At 41.9% G+C, this 14,863-nt stretch overlaps 1 protein-coding gene across 5 annotated transcripts in view; it reads left to right on the top strand.

Moving 5' to 3' along the window:
* PIEZO2 (piezo type mechanosensitive ion channel component 2) overlaps positions 1-14,863 on the top strand; it is a 661,827-nt gene that overhangs the window by 583,319 nt on the left and 63,645 nt on the right. For all 5 annotated transcript variants that reach the window (XM_040432210.1, XM_040432212.1, XM_040432214.1 and 2 more), the window contains exons 35-36: positions 10,262-10,428; positions 13,242-13,435. In XM_040432210.1, the coding sequence (XP_040288144.1) occupies positions 10,262-10,428; positions 13,242-13,435 (361 nt within the window). The remainder of the gene's footprint in view (positions 1-10,261; positions 10,429-13,241; positions 13,436-14,863) is intronic.

Genomic DNA, 14,863 nt, shown 5'->3' with positions numbered 1-14,863 from the left:
CCTCCTACTCTTCCAGTTCGGCCCCCACAGGGCTCATGTGGCCGTGAGATCGAGGCGCCATGTCTCCTGTCCCCTGACCAGCCATAGTTACCAGCATCTGTTCCAGGACATGAAGCAGTGGAATGACATTGTTCATTCCATAGTCCTGGCGACTGACAAATAACATGGCCTCCTCAAAGGGCCTGAGCAAACAGCTGGTGTCACGCATAAGCTGCCTCTGGCTGACATCGAAGTTACACATTGGAGTACTCCTATCCGCTTGCATCAGCAAGAAATCGTTGATGGACTTTCTCTGTTTGTATAGTCGGTCCAACATATGGAGGGTGGAATTCCAATGGGTGGAAACGTTGCATATCAGCCTATGTTGGGGGATGCCGTTCTGTCGCTGCAGCTCAAGGAGGTTGTGTTTTGTGGTGTACGAGTGGCTGAAGTGCATGCAAAGTTTCCTGCCCATTTTTAGGATGTCTTGCAGATGGGTGGAAGACTTCAGGTGCCACTGGGTGATGCAGCGGTAGCTGCGGCAGTCTGGACCACCACATCGGAGCCACGGTTCCCCCATGCCACTGCATGGCAACGCTGCATATGTTGACGCAGGGCCGTAGTACCAACATTAGCACCCTGGCCTTGCTTCACCTTCTGCCCACATATTCTACATGTGGCCACATTAACCTCCACTGGCAGCTTAATAAAAAAAACGTCCTCATTGCCGAGTGATTTTCCCCCCAACAGTCCGCACTGACTGAATGCTTCCGCCGTTGCCTCCTTGATCCCCTGCACCACCTACCGAGCAGGTAGGCTTCTGCGAAGCAGGTGATCTATCGCGGGCTTGTTTGGCTTCTGACCTGCAACTGCTGCCACCCTGCTGACTCCCAGCCATGCTACCACGCAGCTGGCTCAACCGCTGCCTCACAGGCAAGCTGCCACCCTCTTCTCCTGATGATGAAGCCCCTTCTGCACCCGGCTCCCAAGTGCGATCGGCTTCATCCTCATCAAGTAGTGTCTGCGCATCACTGATGTCCTCCTCAACGATCTCTGGGTCAGGAGCTCCTGACCGCTTGCAACACAAGCTCCTGTGCCACTCTCCTCATCACTACTTGCCCGCCTAGCGGAGGAAGCAGCGGATGTTTCCTCCAAATCTTGGCTGGGCAGTAGCTGCTGACTATCCTCTAGTAGCTCGTCCTCGCTGTATAGTGGAGCTGAGCCCACAGCATACAATACCTCTGTGGCTGAGGTAACAACAAAGGACAGAGGCAGGTTGAGGACAGGTGAAGGCACAGGGCCTGCTCCCGGGCCATGCCAACTAAGGGTTGTGTCTGACGAACCCACCGACTGTTGGCTGGGGGTGTCTGATGTCACTTGGGATGACGTGGATGACCAAGTTAACCAATCAAGAACCGCTGGGTTGCTGGTCAAGGCACGACCGCTAGTTAACACCGGGAGCTCGGGCCTCTCGCTGCGACTCCTGCTGTCACGCCCCCTTACTCTCCTGCGACCTCTGCTTGCTCCCGAAATATTCAGGCCTCCGCCACTCCTCTGTGCGTGGCCTGGCACTTCTCTGCCTGACATACTTGTAGCTTAACTACACAAATTAAACGGAAATTAAAACACCCCTAAAAGCGACGAATATATTCTTCTTTTTATACTAAAATAGTCCACTAAACGCTTTCACCACAATTAACTGCCGAAATGCGCTGAGAATATATTTTTCTTGTTGTACTGAAATAACTTTGACCAGAAAAAACTTAAAAAGTGAAGTGCGTACAGTGCCTTGCAAAAGTATTCACCTCCCTTGACTTTTTTCGTGTTTTGTTACATTACAGCCTTAAGTTCAATGTTTTTTTAATCTGAATTTTATGTGATGGATCAGAACACAATAGTCTAAATTGGTTAGGTGAAATGAGAAAAATATATAAATAAAACTATTGTTTAGAAATAGAAAACAGAAAATTGGAATGTACGTATGTATTCACCCCCTTTGTTAGGAAGCCCATAAAAAGCTCTGGTGCAACCAATTACCTTGAGAAGTCACATAATTTGTGAACTGATGTCCACCTGTGTGCAATCTAAGTGTCACATGATCTGTCATTACATATACACACCTTTTTTGAAAGGCCCCAGAGGCTGCAACACCTAAGCAAGAGGCATCACAAACCAAACACTGCCATGAAGACCATGGAACTCTCAAGGGACAATGTTGTTGAGAAGTACAAGTCAGGGTTAGGTCATAAAAAAAATATCTAAATCTTTGATGATCCCCAGGAGCACCATCAAATCTATCATAACCAAATGGAAAGGACATGTCACAACAGCAAACCTGCCAAGAGACGGCCGCCCACCAAAACTCACAGACCAAACAAGGAGGGCATTAATCAGAGAGGCAGCATAGAGACCTAAGGTAACCCTGGAGGAGCTGCAGAGACTGGAGTATCTGTACGTAGGACGACAATAAGCCGTATGCTCCATAGAGTTGGGCTTTATGGCAGAGTGGCCAGAAGAAAGCCATTACTTTCAGTAAAAAACAGAAAGGCACTGTGAGTTTGTGAAAAGGCATGTGGGAGACTCCCAAAATGTTTGGAGGAAGTGCTCTGGTCTGATGAGACTAAAATTTAACTTTTCAGTCATCAAAGAAAACGCTATGTCTGGCGCAAACCCAACACATCACATCACCCAAAGAACACCATCCCCACAGTGAAACATGGTGGTGGCAGCATCATGCTGTGGGGATGTTTTTCAGCAGCCAGGACTGGGAAACTGGTCAGAGTTGAGGGAAAGATGGTGCTAAATACAGGGATATTCTTGAGCAAAACCTGTACCACTCTGTGCGTGACTTGAGGCTAGGACGGAGGTTCACCTTCCAGCAGGACAATGACCCCAAACACACTGCTAAAGCAACACTTGAGTGGTTTAAGGGGAAACATGTAAATGTGTTGGAATGGCCTAGTCAAAGCCCAGATCTCAATCCAATAGAAAATCTGTGGTCAGATTTAAAGATTGCTGTTCACAAGCGCAAACCATCCAACTTGAAGGAGCTGGAACAGTTTTGCAAGGAGGAATGGGCAAAAATCCCAGTGGTAAGCTCGTAGAGACTTATCTAAAGCGATTTGAAGCTGTGATTGCCGCAAAAGGTGGTTCTGCAAAGTATTGACTTTAGGGGGGTGAACAGTTATGCACATTTACTTTTTCTGTTATTTTGTCCTATTTGTTGTTTGCTTCACAATAAAAAATAAAAAAAAGTCTTCAAAGTTGTGGGCATGCTGTAAATTAAATGATGCAAATCCTCAAACAATCCATGTTAATTCCAGGTTGTGAGGCACCAAAACACAAAAAAAGTCAAGGGGGTGAATACTTTTGCAAGGCACTGTATATACTGTATATTTCTTGAAGTACTGAAATACGCCCCTATACGCTTTCACTATAAATAACTGCAACAGTGCAGTGCATATATATTTTTCCTTTCTTACTGAAATATGCCCCTATATGCTTTCACCAGAAATAACTGCAACAGTGCAGTGCGTATATATTTTCCTTTTTTTACTGAAATACACCCCTATATGCTTTCACCAGAAATAACTGCAACAGTGCAGTGCATGTATATTTCCCTTTATTTACTGAAATACGCCCCTATACGCTTTCAGCAGAAATAACTGCAACAGTGCAGTGCGTATATATTTTCCTTTTTTTTACTGAAATACGCCCCTATACGCTTTCAACAGAAATACCGTATTTTCCGGCGTATAAGACGACTGGGCGTATAAGACGACCCCCAACTTTTCCATTTAAAATATAGGGTTTGGGCTATACTCGCCGTATAAGACTACCCCTGAATGCCCAGCCCTCCCTGTCTTCAAGACGATCTTCTCCAGTCCAGGGAACTGACTGGGATCTGTGGATGGCACTGTTATGGGGAGGGGGATCAGTGGATGACACTGCTATGGGGAGGGGGATCAGTGGATGACACTGCTATGGGGAGGGGGATCAGTGGATGACACTGCTATGGGGGGATCTATGGATGACACTATATAGCATCTTATGCTATATGTGTCATCCACAGATCCACCCCATGACAGTGTCATCCACAGATCCCCCTCCCCATAACAGTGCCATCCACAGACCCCCCTCCAAATAGTGCCATCCACAGATCCCCCCTAAACACTGCCATCCACAGATCTCCCTCCCCATAACAGTGCCATCCACAGATCCCCCCCCCAAGACAGTGCCATCCACAGATCCCCCTCCCCGACGCTCAGAGGAGTATACATTTATTAACTGTAATCTGTAACTTTAACTTTAAATGAGCGCTCATGTCTTTACTAGGGTACCTTACTCTCAGCTCTGGTAATAGGCAGTGCGGGCGGCGCTCACTCACTGACGTCACGCGCCTGCGCCACCTAGTGGGAGGAGCAGGCACGTGACGTCAGTGAGTGAGCGCCGCCCGCACTGCCTGTTAGCGGAGCTGAGAGTAAGGTACCCTAGTAAAGACATGAGCGCTCATTTAAAGTTAAAGTTACAGATTACAGTTAATAAATGTATACTCCTGTGAGCGGCGGGGCCCTGTATATTCTAACCCCCAGGCAAGCGTCCCCGTCACCATGGGAACGCCTGGGGGTTAGAATATACCATCGGATCTGAGTATACCCGGCGTATAAGACAACCCCCGACTTTTGAAAATAATTTTTAGTGTTAGAAAGTCGTCTTATACGCCGGAAAATACGGTAACTGCAACAGTGCAGTGCGTATATATATATTTTTTTTTTACTGAAATGCGCCCCTATACGATGTCAGAAAATGTATACTCCTCTGATTAACAGTCTATATTCTTTATGTAAATAAATTAGAATCTGTAAGGGAGAAGATTCTAACATTATGATAAAGACCAAGCCAATAAGAGCTCGTGATCTGCGCTAAGTTTGACGACAAAAAGAAGGCAGTGGTAAATTAAAATATATATTTATTGAAATAATAATAATACAGTGCAAATTAATCAAATATAAAATCGGTGACAATAAAATTATGAAAATTAATTAATGATATGCAACCTTTTAAGAAAGCCAAAATAACCTATAGGATATACATATATTCCTTACAATTCCTTATTGTGATAATACAATATATTTGAAATTACTTTGATACCTGATTTCTCTCAGCCGACAGATGTCTCAGATTAAACTCAAGTCAGATTTATATCATTAATACATTCATAGAGCTGAACTCAGTTCTTTTGAGATGATACAGTGATATAAGAATAATTTTCAACAATATGTATAAATCTCCCTGGATTGGAAAAAAAGTCAGAATGATACTGCAGTTACAGACTAGCCTTATTCCAAACCTGATTCTACACCCAAAATATGGTTAATTAAATATATATATATATATATATATATATATATATATATATATGCCAGAAATAGGACAGCACTCCAAGACTGAGGCTTGAGAAAGGCTCAGTTGTGAGCTGAAACGTCGCTACTGCTTCACATGGGTGAATAAAGACACAGTTTTTTCAAGTCTTGGAGTGCTGTCCTATTTCTGGCATATATTAAGGGTGAGAAGCTCATTCCCTTGGACGTTGCACCTGAGCCAGTTTACTGGTGCCGCCGAATCCTCTTTTTTCTATATTTATATATGTGCAAATATATTATTTTCATTCTCCTATAAAATATAGGAAAGTTTATACTATATCAGTGTATCGGCTAGCAGAAATCAGTTTCAAGATTCAGGACTATAGACTAGTCTGGTCCTATTTGTCCCCGGACGGTTGTGTCCTCCTTGAAAAGATTGAGGAATGGAATGGTATTCTCAAGGAATGGGTTGATCCCCCTGGATGACTGGATAGGTGGTCCTAGTTCATCGGATGGTTCTGATGATTTTCTCAGGTAGGTGTATCAGATGGAATCAGATGGCCTCCCTCTGTCAGCTCATGCCACCTTTTTATTCCATTCAAAAATGGTATTGGTCTGGTTTGATCATTAACTAGTGATATCACAAATGTTAATTACCCCAACTATTTCGTAATGCATGTCTTAATTTTTACTCTACCACTAGATGGCACTTGAAGTCTATGAGTAAATTTTGTAATTAATTCGTATTTTTACTCCTCAACTGATTTACCAGTCAGGACTTTGACTGGTCCAAAGGGATACAATAGAATGTTGTCTCTTACCAAACAATTATACAGATGAAGCAGGGTTAGCACTCAAGCTCTTAACTCATTGCGTTATCTTCAGACAAAAGCCATTGAAAAGCAATTGAAGGTGTTTGCTTAACGCAGTGATGCCCAACCTACGGCCCGCGGGCCTAATCCGGGCCGCGAAGCTGTGTTATGCGGCCCGTGCAGTGACCGAAGGCAGAGCTTGCGCCGCTGTCAGCTATACAGGGGGTGCAGTGCCACCGGCATCAGGCAGCAAACTGTGAGTGAGAGCGCATCGCAGCTGGCCATTGCCATTTAGTGCAGTGCGTATATATTTTTCTTATTGTACTGAAATACGCCCCTAGACGCTTTCACCAGAAATAATTGCAACAGTGCAGTGCGTATATATTTTTCTTGTTGTACTAAAAATATGCCTCTATACGCTTTGACCAGAAATAACTGCAATAGTGCAGTGCATATATATTTTTCTTGTTGTACTGAAATACGCCCCGATATGTTTTCAACAGAAATAACTGCAGAAGTGAACTGAAAAAATCTATTCTTGTTGTACTGAAATACGCTCCTATACACTTTCAACAGAAATAACTGCAGAAGTGAAATGCGTATATATTTTTCTTGTCGTACTGAATAAGATACTAAGATATAAGCCACTTGCAGCCCAATAGCAAAAAGCTGCAATGACAGAGCTGTCTAATGACTATTTCTATCCCCAAATAATCATTCCCTGCACTTGTAAATCACTTTCCTATCAATGTCTCTAGTGCCTTCTGATGTCTCTCCCTGCACTAAGATGCTGTGAAATGATTCCTATCCTTTCCCTGCACTTGTAAATCATTTTTTCTGTCTTTTTTTTCTACAATCGTTTTTCTACTTGCTGTCCCTAGCGCCTTCACACGTCTGTCCCTGCACTCTGAATGCTGGAAAATGGCAGAATCTAAAATGGCTGCTGTATTTATTGGGCTGTGACATCACAGTGCTGGCTGGCTGCTGATTGGTTGCATTTAGGCATGTCAATATGGGTGATCCCAGAGTCCCTTGCCCCATGTCCTCAGTCCTCATACGTGTAGCCGCCATTTTAGGAAAATTGCGATTCGTAACCACGAAGCACGAGGAAATTTTCATTCATTACTAATCGAATTTTTCCTGAAATTCGGATCGAATTCCACTTCGTCAGCTTCGATTCGCTCATCTCTAATAACAGTGTAAATTTTGTGTGCTCTCAAAATAACTCTACACATTGCCATTAATGTCTAAACCACTGGCAACAAAAGTGAGTACACCCCTAAGTGAAAATGGCCAAATTGTGCCCAAAGTGTAAATATTTTGTGTGGCCACCATTATTTTCTAGCATTGCCTTAACTCTCTAGAGCTTCACAGGTTGTCACTGAAATCCTCTTCCACTCCTGCATGATGAGCTGGTGAATGTTAGAGACCTTGCGCTCCTCCACCTTCCGTTTGAGGATGCCCCACAGATGCTCAATAGGGTTTAGGTTTGGAGACATGCTTGGCCAGTCCAGCACCTTTACTCTCAGTTTCGTTAGCAAGGCAGTGGTCGTCTTGGAGGTGTGTTTGTGGTCGTTATCATGTTGGAATACAGCCCTGCGACCCAGTTTCCAAACTGAGGGATCATGCTCTGCTTCAGTATGTCATAGTGGATGTTGGCATTCATGGTTCCCACAATGAACTGTAGCTCCCCTCAGCCGGCAGCAGTCATGCAGCCCCAAACCATGACACTCCCACCACCATGCTTTACTGTAGGCAAGACACACTTGTCTTTGTAGTCCACAACTGGTTGCCACCACACACGCTTGACACCATCTGAACCAAATAAGTTTATCTTGGTCTCATCAGACCACAGGACATGTTTCCAGTAATCCATGTCCTTAGTCTGCTTGTCTTCAGCAAACTGTCTGTGGGCTTTCTTGTGCATCATATTTAGAAGATGCTTCCTTCTGGCATGATAGCTACGCAGACCAATTTCATACAGTGTGCGGCATATGGTTTAAGCACTGAAAGGCTGACCCCCAACCACTCATACATCTATTTTGAAAAGACAAGCTCTGAATATTACTCTTTGCACGTGCACTCAACTTCTTTAGTCGACCATGAGTTCTTTGCCATGAGGTGCCATGTTAAACTTCCAGTGAGCAGTATGAGAGAGTGTGAGAGTGATAACACCAAATTTAACACACCTGCTCCCCAATCACACCTGAGACATTATAACACTAATGCGTCACATGATACCGGGGAGAAAAAATGGCTAATTGGGCACAATTTGGACATTTTAACTTAGGGGTGTACTCACTTTTGTTGCCAGCGGTTTAGACATTAATGGCTGTGTATTGAGTTATTTTGAGGGCACACCAAATTTACACTATTTATACAAGCTGTACACTGACTACTTTACATTGTATCAACGCATCATATCTTCAGTGTTGTCTCATAAAAAAAATATAATAAAATATTTACAAAAATGTGAGGGGTGTACTCACTTTTGTGATATCCTGTATATATATATATATATAACACACAGTATATATTAATATATTTGTTTACTTATTAGAAGTGCCAAGTTTAGGAATGTTTCTTCCTGGTAGTATGTGCCAAACTTGAGTGACCTTAAAGGGGTTGTCTGCTTTTTTCTAATTTTTTTTTTTTTTACAGTATATTGATGACTTTGGCCAACTCCCAGCACCTGTGCCGATCAGCTGTTTGAAGAGAAGGCCGTACTCGTACAAGTGCTGTCTTCTCTTCATTGTTTACCTGATCGCTGCTGCAACCGCAGCGATGAGTAGGTGTAATTACATATCACTTGTCCTATTCCCTTAAATGGAATGGCTCCTTCCTATTCAAGTGAATAGAAAAGAGGAATCCCATTAAAGTGAATGGTATGGCTTAGTTGTAATTACACCTACACCTGCTGAGGTTGAAATGGCGAGCAGGTAAACAATAAAGACAAGGCAACGCTCGTACAAGTACAGCCTTCTCTTCAAAAAGCTGATCGGTGCAGGTGATGGGAGTTGGCCACATGCCGATCTGATGTTGTTAACCTAGCCTGGGGATAGTTCATCAATATAAAAAAGCGGACAACCCTTTGTTTTGCACGCTAAAAACAATAATACTCCAGAGTATTACAGTCACTGCATTATCAAAACATAATTTAAAGTACATTATATTATTATTATGATTATTTATGGTGTAAGGGATCGCTCTCTCTCAGGGGGTCACAATCACAGACTTCTCTGACAACGGGGTGCTTTATTTTGGCACTTGAGCACCATCACACACATAAACCTCAGAAATAAACACCTGCCCATCTGGGCTCTACCTAATACATGTGTTGTCTCTACCTCACCTATAGAGCGCCATTCACACACGGGATTAGATCTGGCTTCCCCATATATGGTCCAGCAGCCTCCAGGCTGTGACCATACCAGCACCCTTGGGGGGTGACAGTCCAGAAGTCCTCCCGACTCTGACCGTGCAAACCTCTTTCCATAGGCGTCACTGGCCCCCCCAATCTTCAGGCTTTACAAAGCCTCGTGACCCCTCAGCCCTCCTGGCTGAGACCACACAGAGCCTCTCAGGTTCCCCTCTCTCTCAGGATTTCTCAGCCTTTCTCTCCCTTCAAGTCATACACAGAGGGTTGTTTTATTCCTCCTTGATTACAGCAGCAGGACTCCCCTGCGATCACCTCCGGCAAAAGACAATACATGTAGTGGAAGGGTGTGGACTGGCAGATCCCACTACCAAACTTATTCCCCAGCCCCCATGAAATCCAGCCCAGAACAACATCTAGACAAAACTGTCTCAGAAAACTACACTTTGCTGAAACCACTGCAGCTTTCTGGATTTCAGTTATCTCACCCAGCTGAGGTATCTGGGTGGGATATACATGCCTCCCAGCACCTATACTGTACACATCACCACAATGGGTTTACATTTATATGGAGCTGGTGACAGTGATTCAGCTTATCTCATTGATTTAGAGGGAATGCAGAAGAAACATTCTGTGGTGCTGGCTAATAAATTTGTTTAAAAAGTTAACGTTGAGTGATAATAGATAGAAATGTGCCTGTAAGACATTTTCCTTTTAATTATATTTTACAGATAATGTCATCAAAAGGATATTTAATATTTTGAAGTTTACATGGGTTCTTTTCCTTGCATCCCTTGATAGTTTTACTGCCTGGCTTAATTCAATTTCTAGAGAACACATTGATATCTCCACAGTGCTAAGAATAGAACGTTGTATGCTGACCAGAGAAATTAAAAAGGTAAACCATGCAAATGTTGTAGACTATGTAAATGAAATTGTCTTTTGCAAACTGTATACATACAGGCTTTCTGAAATATGTCAGGGATGAAGTTTAAACTTTAAATCCTTGTTCAAATTAATTGTCACTTTGCATTCTCAGAGAGCATACAGTACTTTTTTTTTTTTAAAAGAGCATCTATTAGAAACTTACAGGAAGTAGATCACCAGTGATCTACTTCCTGTAGATCCCTGGTGGTCTACAGGAATGTGAACACCAGATAGAAGTTCCGATTTTAAGGCTATTTACACCTTTTGGCAATAGTTTTTTTATTCCATTGTGCTCATTTTGAGCTAAAATCTTTTTTTTTCAGTCGGTTTTTATTAAAAATTTAGATCCCATTTCTCTATACAGCCTTGATATTCTCTTGTAGAAGGCTTTGTATTATTAATGTTTCCCATCAGGCAGCCAGGCTTACGGCTCCTTATCTTTGGTCTCTGACCTCCTAAACAGTCATTATAGCTCAATTCTTATCTTACCGATAAGAATGTGGCTCAACCTTCTACACTAAAATTGGAAAAACCCTCCCTAAAATGTCAATTTTTTATTGTAGATTTTTAATATTTGTCTGAAGTAAATCTTGGCAAACAACTCAGGGGACACAATTGCATTTTTAACCCCTTAGTGACATAATTCATTTTAACCTTAAGGACCAATAACGTTTTCCCCCTTCATGTTCCAGCAGTCATAACTTTAAAAATTTTTCTTCAATTTTTTTTTTTATTTTGCGAGATTAGTTGTAGGTTTTTTAGGAACCATTTTGGGGTATATATAGTGTAGTAAATAACTTTGAGGCTGGGTTCAGACCTGAGCGTATTCGATATGCGCTTTTTATAGGCGTTTTTATCGGGCGTTTTTAATGGGCGGAAACAATCAAACGCCTATTTAGGCGTGTTCCCGCTGAAGTCTATGGGCGGGAACGCGCGACAATACGCCCCAAAGAACCTCCTGTACTTCTTGAGGCGTAGGGCGTTTTACAGCGCGTTCGTACTCATATTGGCTTCAATACCTGGGGAGCTGTTTTCTACATGTGAATTCAGCATTGCATAGTAGTTTGAGGAGCGATGTATTTTTAACAATTTTATATGGCAGTAGTTGCGTTAGTCAAATCTAATCTAGAGAATATTATTTATTGTCACATACTGTACACTCTTTCACTGTTTTCACATTTTATTACATTGAGGACCTATGCTAAAATAAAAAAAAATAAAAAAGTTTTTAACCATTATTCTGCACTCAATACCCCATGATGACAAAGTAAAAATAGATACTTTGAAATCTTTGCTAATATATTGAACAGTAGAAACTAAAATCTTGCATTGATATAAGTATTCCAAATCTTCACTCAGCACTTAGTTAAAGCACCTTTGGCAGCGATTGCAGCCTTCAGTTTTCTTGGGTATGACGCCACAATTTTGGCACACCTGGATTTAGGAAATTTCTGCCATTCTTCCATGCAGATCCTTTCAAGCACTGTCAGGTTGGATGGGGGCTGTCGGTGGACAGACATTTTCAGGTTTCTCCAGAGATGTTTGATTGGGTTCAAGTCAGGGCTCTGGTTGAGCCACTCAAGGACATTCACAGAGTTGTCCCTAAGCCACTCCTGTGTTGTCTTAACTGTGTGCTTGAAGGTAAACCCTCAATCCAGTCTGAGGTCCAGAGCACTCTAGATCAGGTTTTCATTAAGAATATATTTGTACTTTGCTCCATTCAGCTTTCCCTCAACCCTGACCACTCTCCCTGTCTCAGCTTCTGAAAAACATCCCCACAGCATAATGCTGCCACCACCATGCATCACCTGGTATTGAGCAGGTGATGAGCATTGCCTGGTTTATTCCAAATATGACTCTTATATTCAAGGCCAAAAAGTTATTTGTTTCATCAGAACAGAGAATGTGGTTTCTGGGAGTCATTTAGGTTTATTGGAAACTCCAGGCAGTTTTTTGTGTGTCTTTTCCTAAGGAGTGGCTTCTTTCTGGCGACTCTGCCATAAAGCCTAGATTGGTGGAGTGCTGCAATCATGGCTGACCTTCTGGAGATGTCTTCCATCTGCATACAGGATCTTTGGTGTTCAGCCACAGTGACCATTGGATTCTTGGTCACCACTCTTACCAAGGCCCTTCTCTCCTGATTACTTAGTTTGGTTGGGAAGCCAACTCTAGGAAGAATCCTGGTTATTCCAAACTTTTTTCATTTAAGAATTATATAGGCCACTGTGCTCTTAGGAACTTTCAGTGCAGCATAAAAGTTATTTTTTTCCCTTCTCCCGATCTGTGTCTCCACACAGTCCTGTCTCGGAGCAGCACAGGCAGTCCTTTTTTCCTTTAGACAGGGGTGTGTCTTTCCAAATCATGTCCAATCAACTGAATTCACAGCTGCTGGACTTCAATCAAGGTGTAGAAATATCTCAAAGATGATCAAAAGAAATGTGAGGCTAAATTTCAAGTGTCATAGCAAAGGGTCTGAATACTTATGTCCATGCAACATTCCTTTTTTATATAGATGCCAAACTTTCTAAAATTCCATTTGCACATTCTCATTATGGGGTATTGAGTGCAAATTGATTTGGAAAATTGATTATTTTATTTTAGCGCAAGGCCGCAAGATAACAAAATGTGAAGAAAGTGAAAGGGTCTGAAGGTTTTCTAAATGCATTATATAAATTTGATTTATACTTGGTGTTATTAGTTGGAATATTCATTTAACAAAAACATTAAGAAAAAGATTAAAGCAAAGAAAAAATGCAAATGCATATTTTTTGTTAACTCTCCTAGGGCAATGTTCCCACACGGGAAAGCATTCATATGTATTACCAAAATCACATAATGATGACAATGTCTAGAGAGTCAGGGCTAGACAGGATTGACAATGAGCCTGGCCATGCTTCCAGTCATCAAGGCCATGGAAAAATCGCAAGTAAAAGGATGGACAGTGCGGATTCAGTTGCTTCTCATGATAGCATGTCCAGGTACAGTAACTAGTCATAAAAGTAATGCATGAAGTGGAATATTTTATAGAATTGTAAAGAAAGAATCATAAAAATGTAATATCATTGGGGGAATGCTGATTTATAATCTACTTGTATGATCAAGCAAAGCAAGCTGTGTCTGGCTGTTGGGGCAATATTGGGGCAATAATGTAAAAATCTTTGGTTTGCCACTCCTGTTCTAACACTTCCTGGTCCTCTGTCAGTGAGCTACCCCAGCCAGAGATTGGCTGAGCAATCATATTTCCATGTCCAGAAGGACCAGGATGTAGAAACCAATGGGGGACGGGAAGCATTAGAATGGTAAACGCAGGTCATCAGTAACATATTTTATAGCTTTTGAAAATTTTTTATCAGCTGTACATCCCCTTTAAGGTAAAACCTAAAATTAAAATGTTATCCAATATAAACTTTTATCAGCCTAAACTCTAAATGTAATTTTATAAAATTTTAATTCAAGAATTGCGCCTCAAAAGTTTAGGATAGTGCCCAACCTGGTAACATGAGTCATGTAAGGAAATAAATGTCAGACATTGGCAAGATGTGCTCATTATGAGGAAGTAATTCAAGCTGTCATATATTTAAGACCTGTTTAGTTATGGCCTACTTTCAAGTAAGTCCAATATTTTCTGCTCACAAAGCAATGAAAAACTGGGAGAAATTTTATGTATCACTAACAACTTTTATTTTAAATTCTTTATTTATATATATATATATATATATATATATATATATACAGTACAGACCAAAAGTTTGGACACACCTTCTCATTCAAAGAGTTTTCTTTATTTTCATGACTATGAAGGCATCAAAACTATGAATTAACACATGTGGAATTATATACATAACAAACAAGTGTGAAACAACTGAAAATATGTCATATTCTAGGTTCTTCAAAGTAGCCACCTTTTGCTTTAATTACTGCTTTGCACACTCTTGGCATTCTCTTGATGAGCTTCAAGAGGTAGTCCCCTGAAATGGTCTTCCAGCAGTCTTGAAGGAGTTCCCAGAGATGCTTAGCACTTGTTGGCCCTTTTGCCTTCACTCTGCGGTCCAGCTCACCCCAAACCATCTCGATTGGGTTCAGGTCCGGTGACTGTGGAGGCCAGGTCATCTGGCGCAGCACCCCATCACTCTCCTTCATGGTCAAATAGCCCTTACTTTCAAAGTTTTCCCAATTTTTCAGCTGACTGACTGACCTTCATTTCTTAAAGTAATGATGGCCACTCGTTTTTCTTTACTTAGCTGCTTTTTTCTTGCCATAATACAAATTCTAACAGTCTATTCAGTAGGACTAGTAGGACTATCAGCTGTGTATCCACCTGACTTCTCCTCAACGCAACTGATGGTCCCAACCCCATTTATAAGGCAAGAAATCCCACTTATTAAACCTGACAGGGAACACCTGTG

Source organism: Bufo bufo, chromosome 5, assembly GCF_905171765.1.
Source record: "Bufo bufo chromosome 5, aBufBuf1.1, whole genome shotgun sequence".
NCBI classification, from domain to species: Eukaryota; Metazoa; Chordata; class Amphibia; order Anura; family Bufonidae; genus Bufo; species Bufo bufo.
Note: the sequence above shows the minus strand (reverse complement) of the source record. Positions and strands in the feature narration are given on the sequence as shown.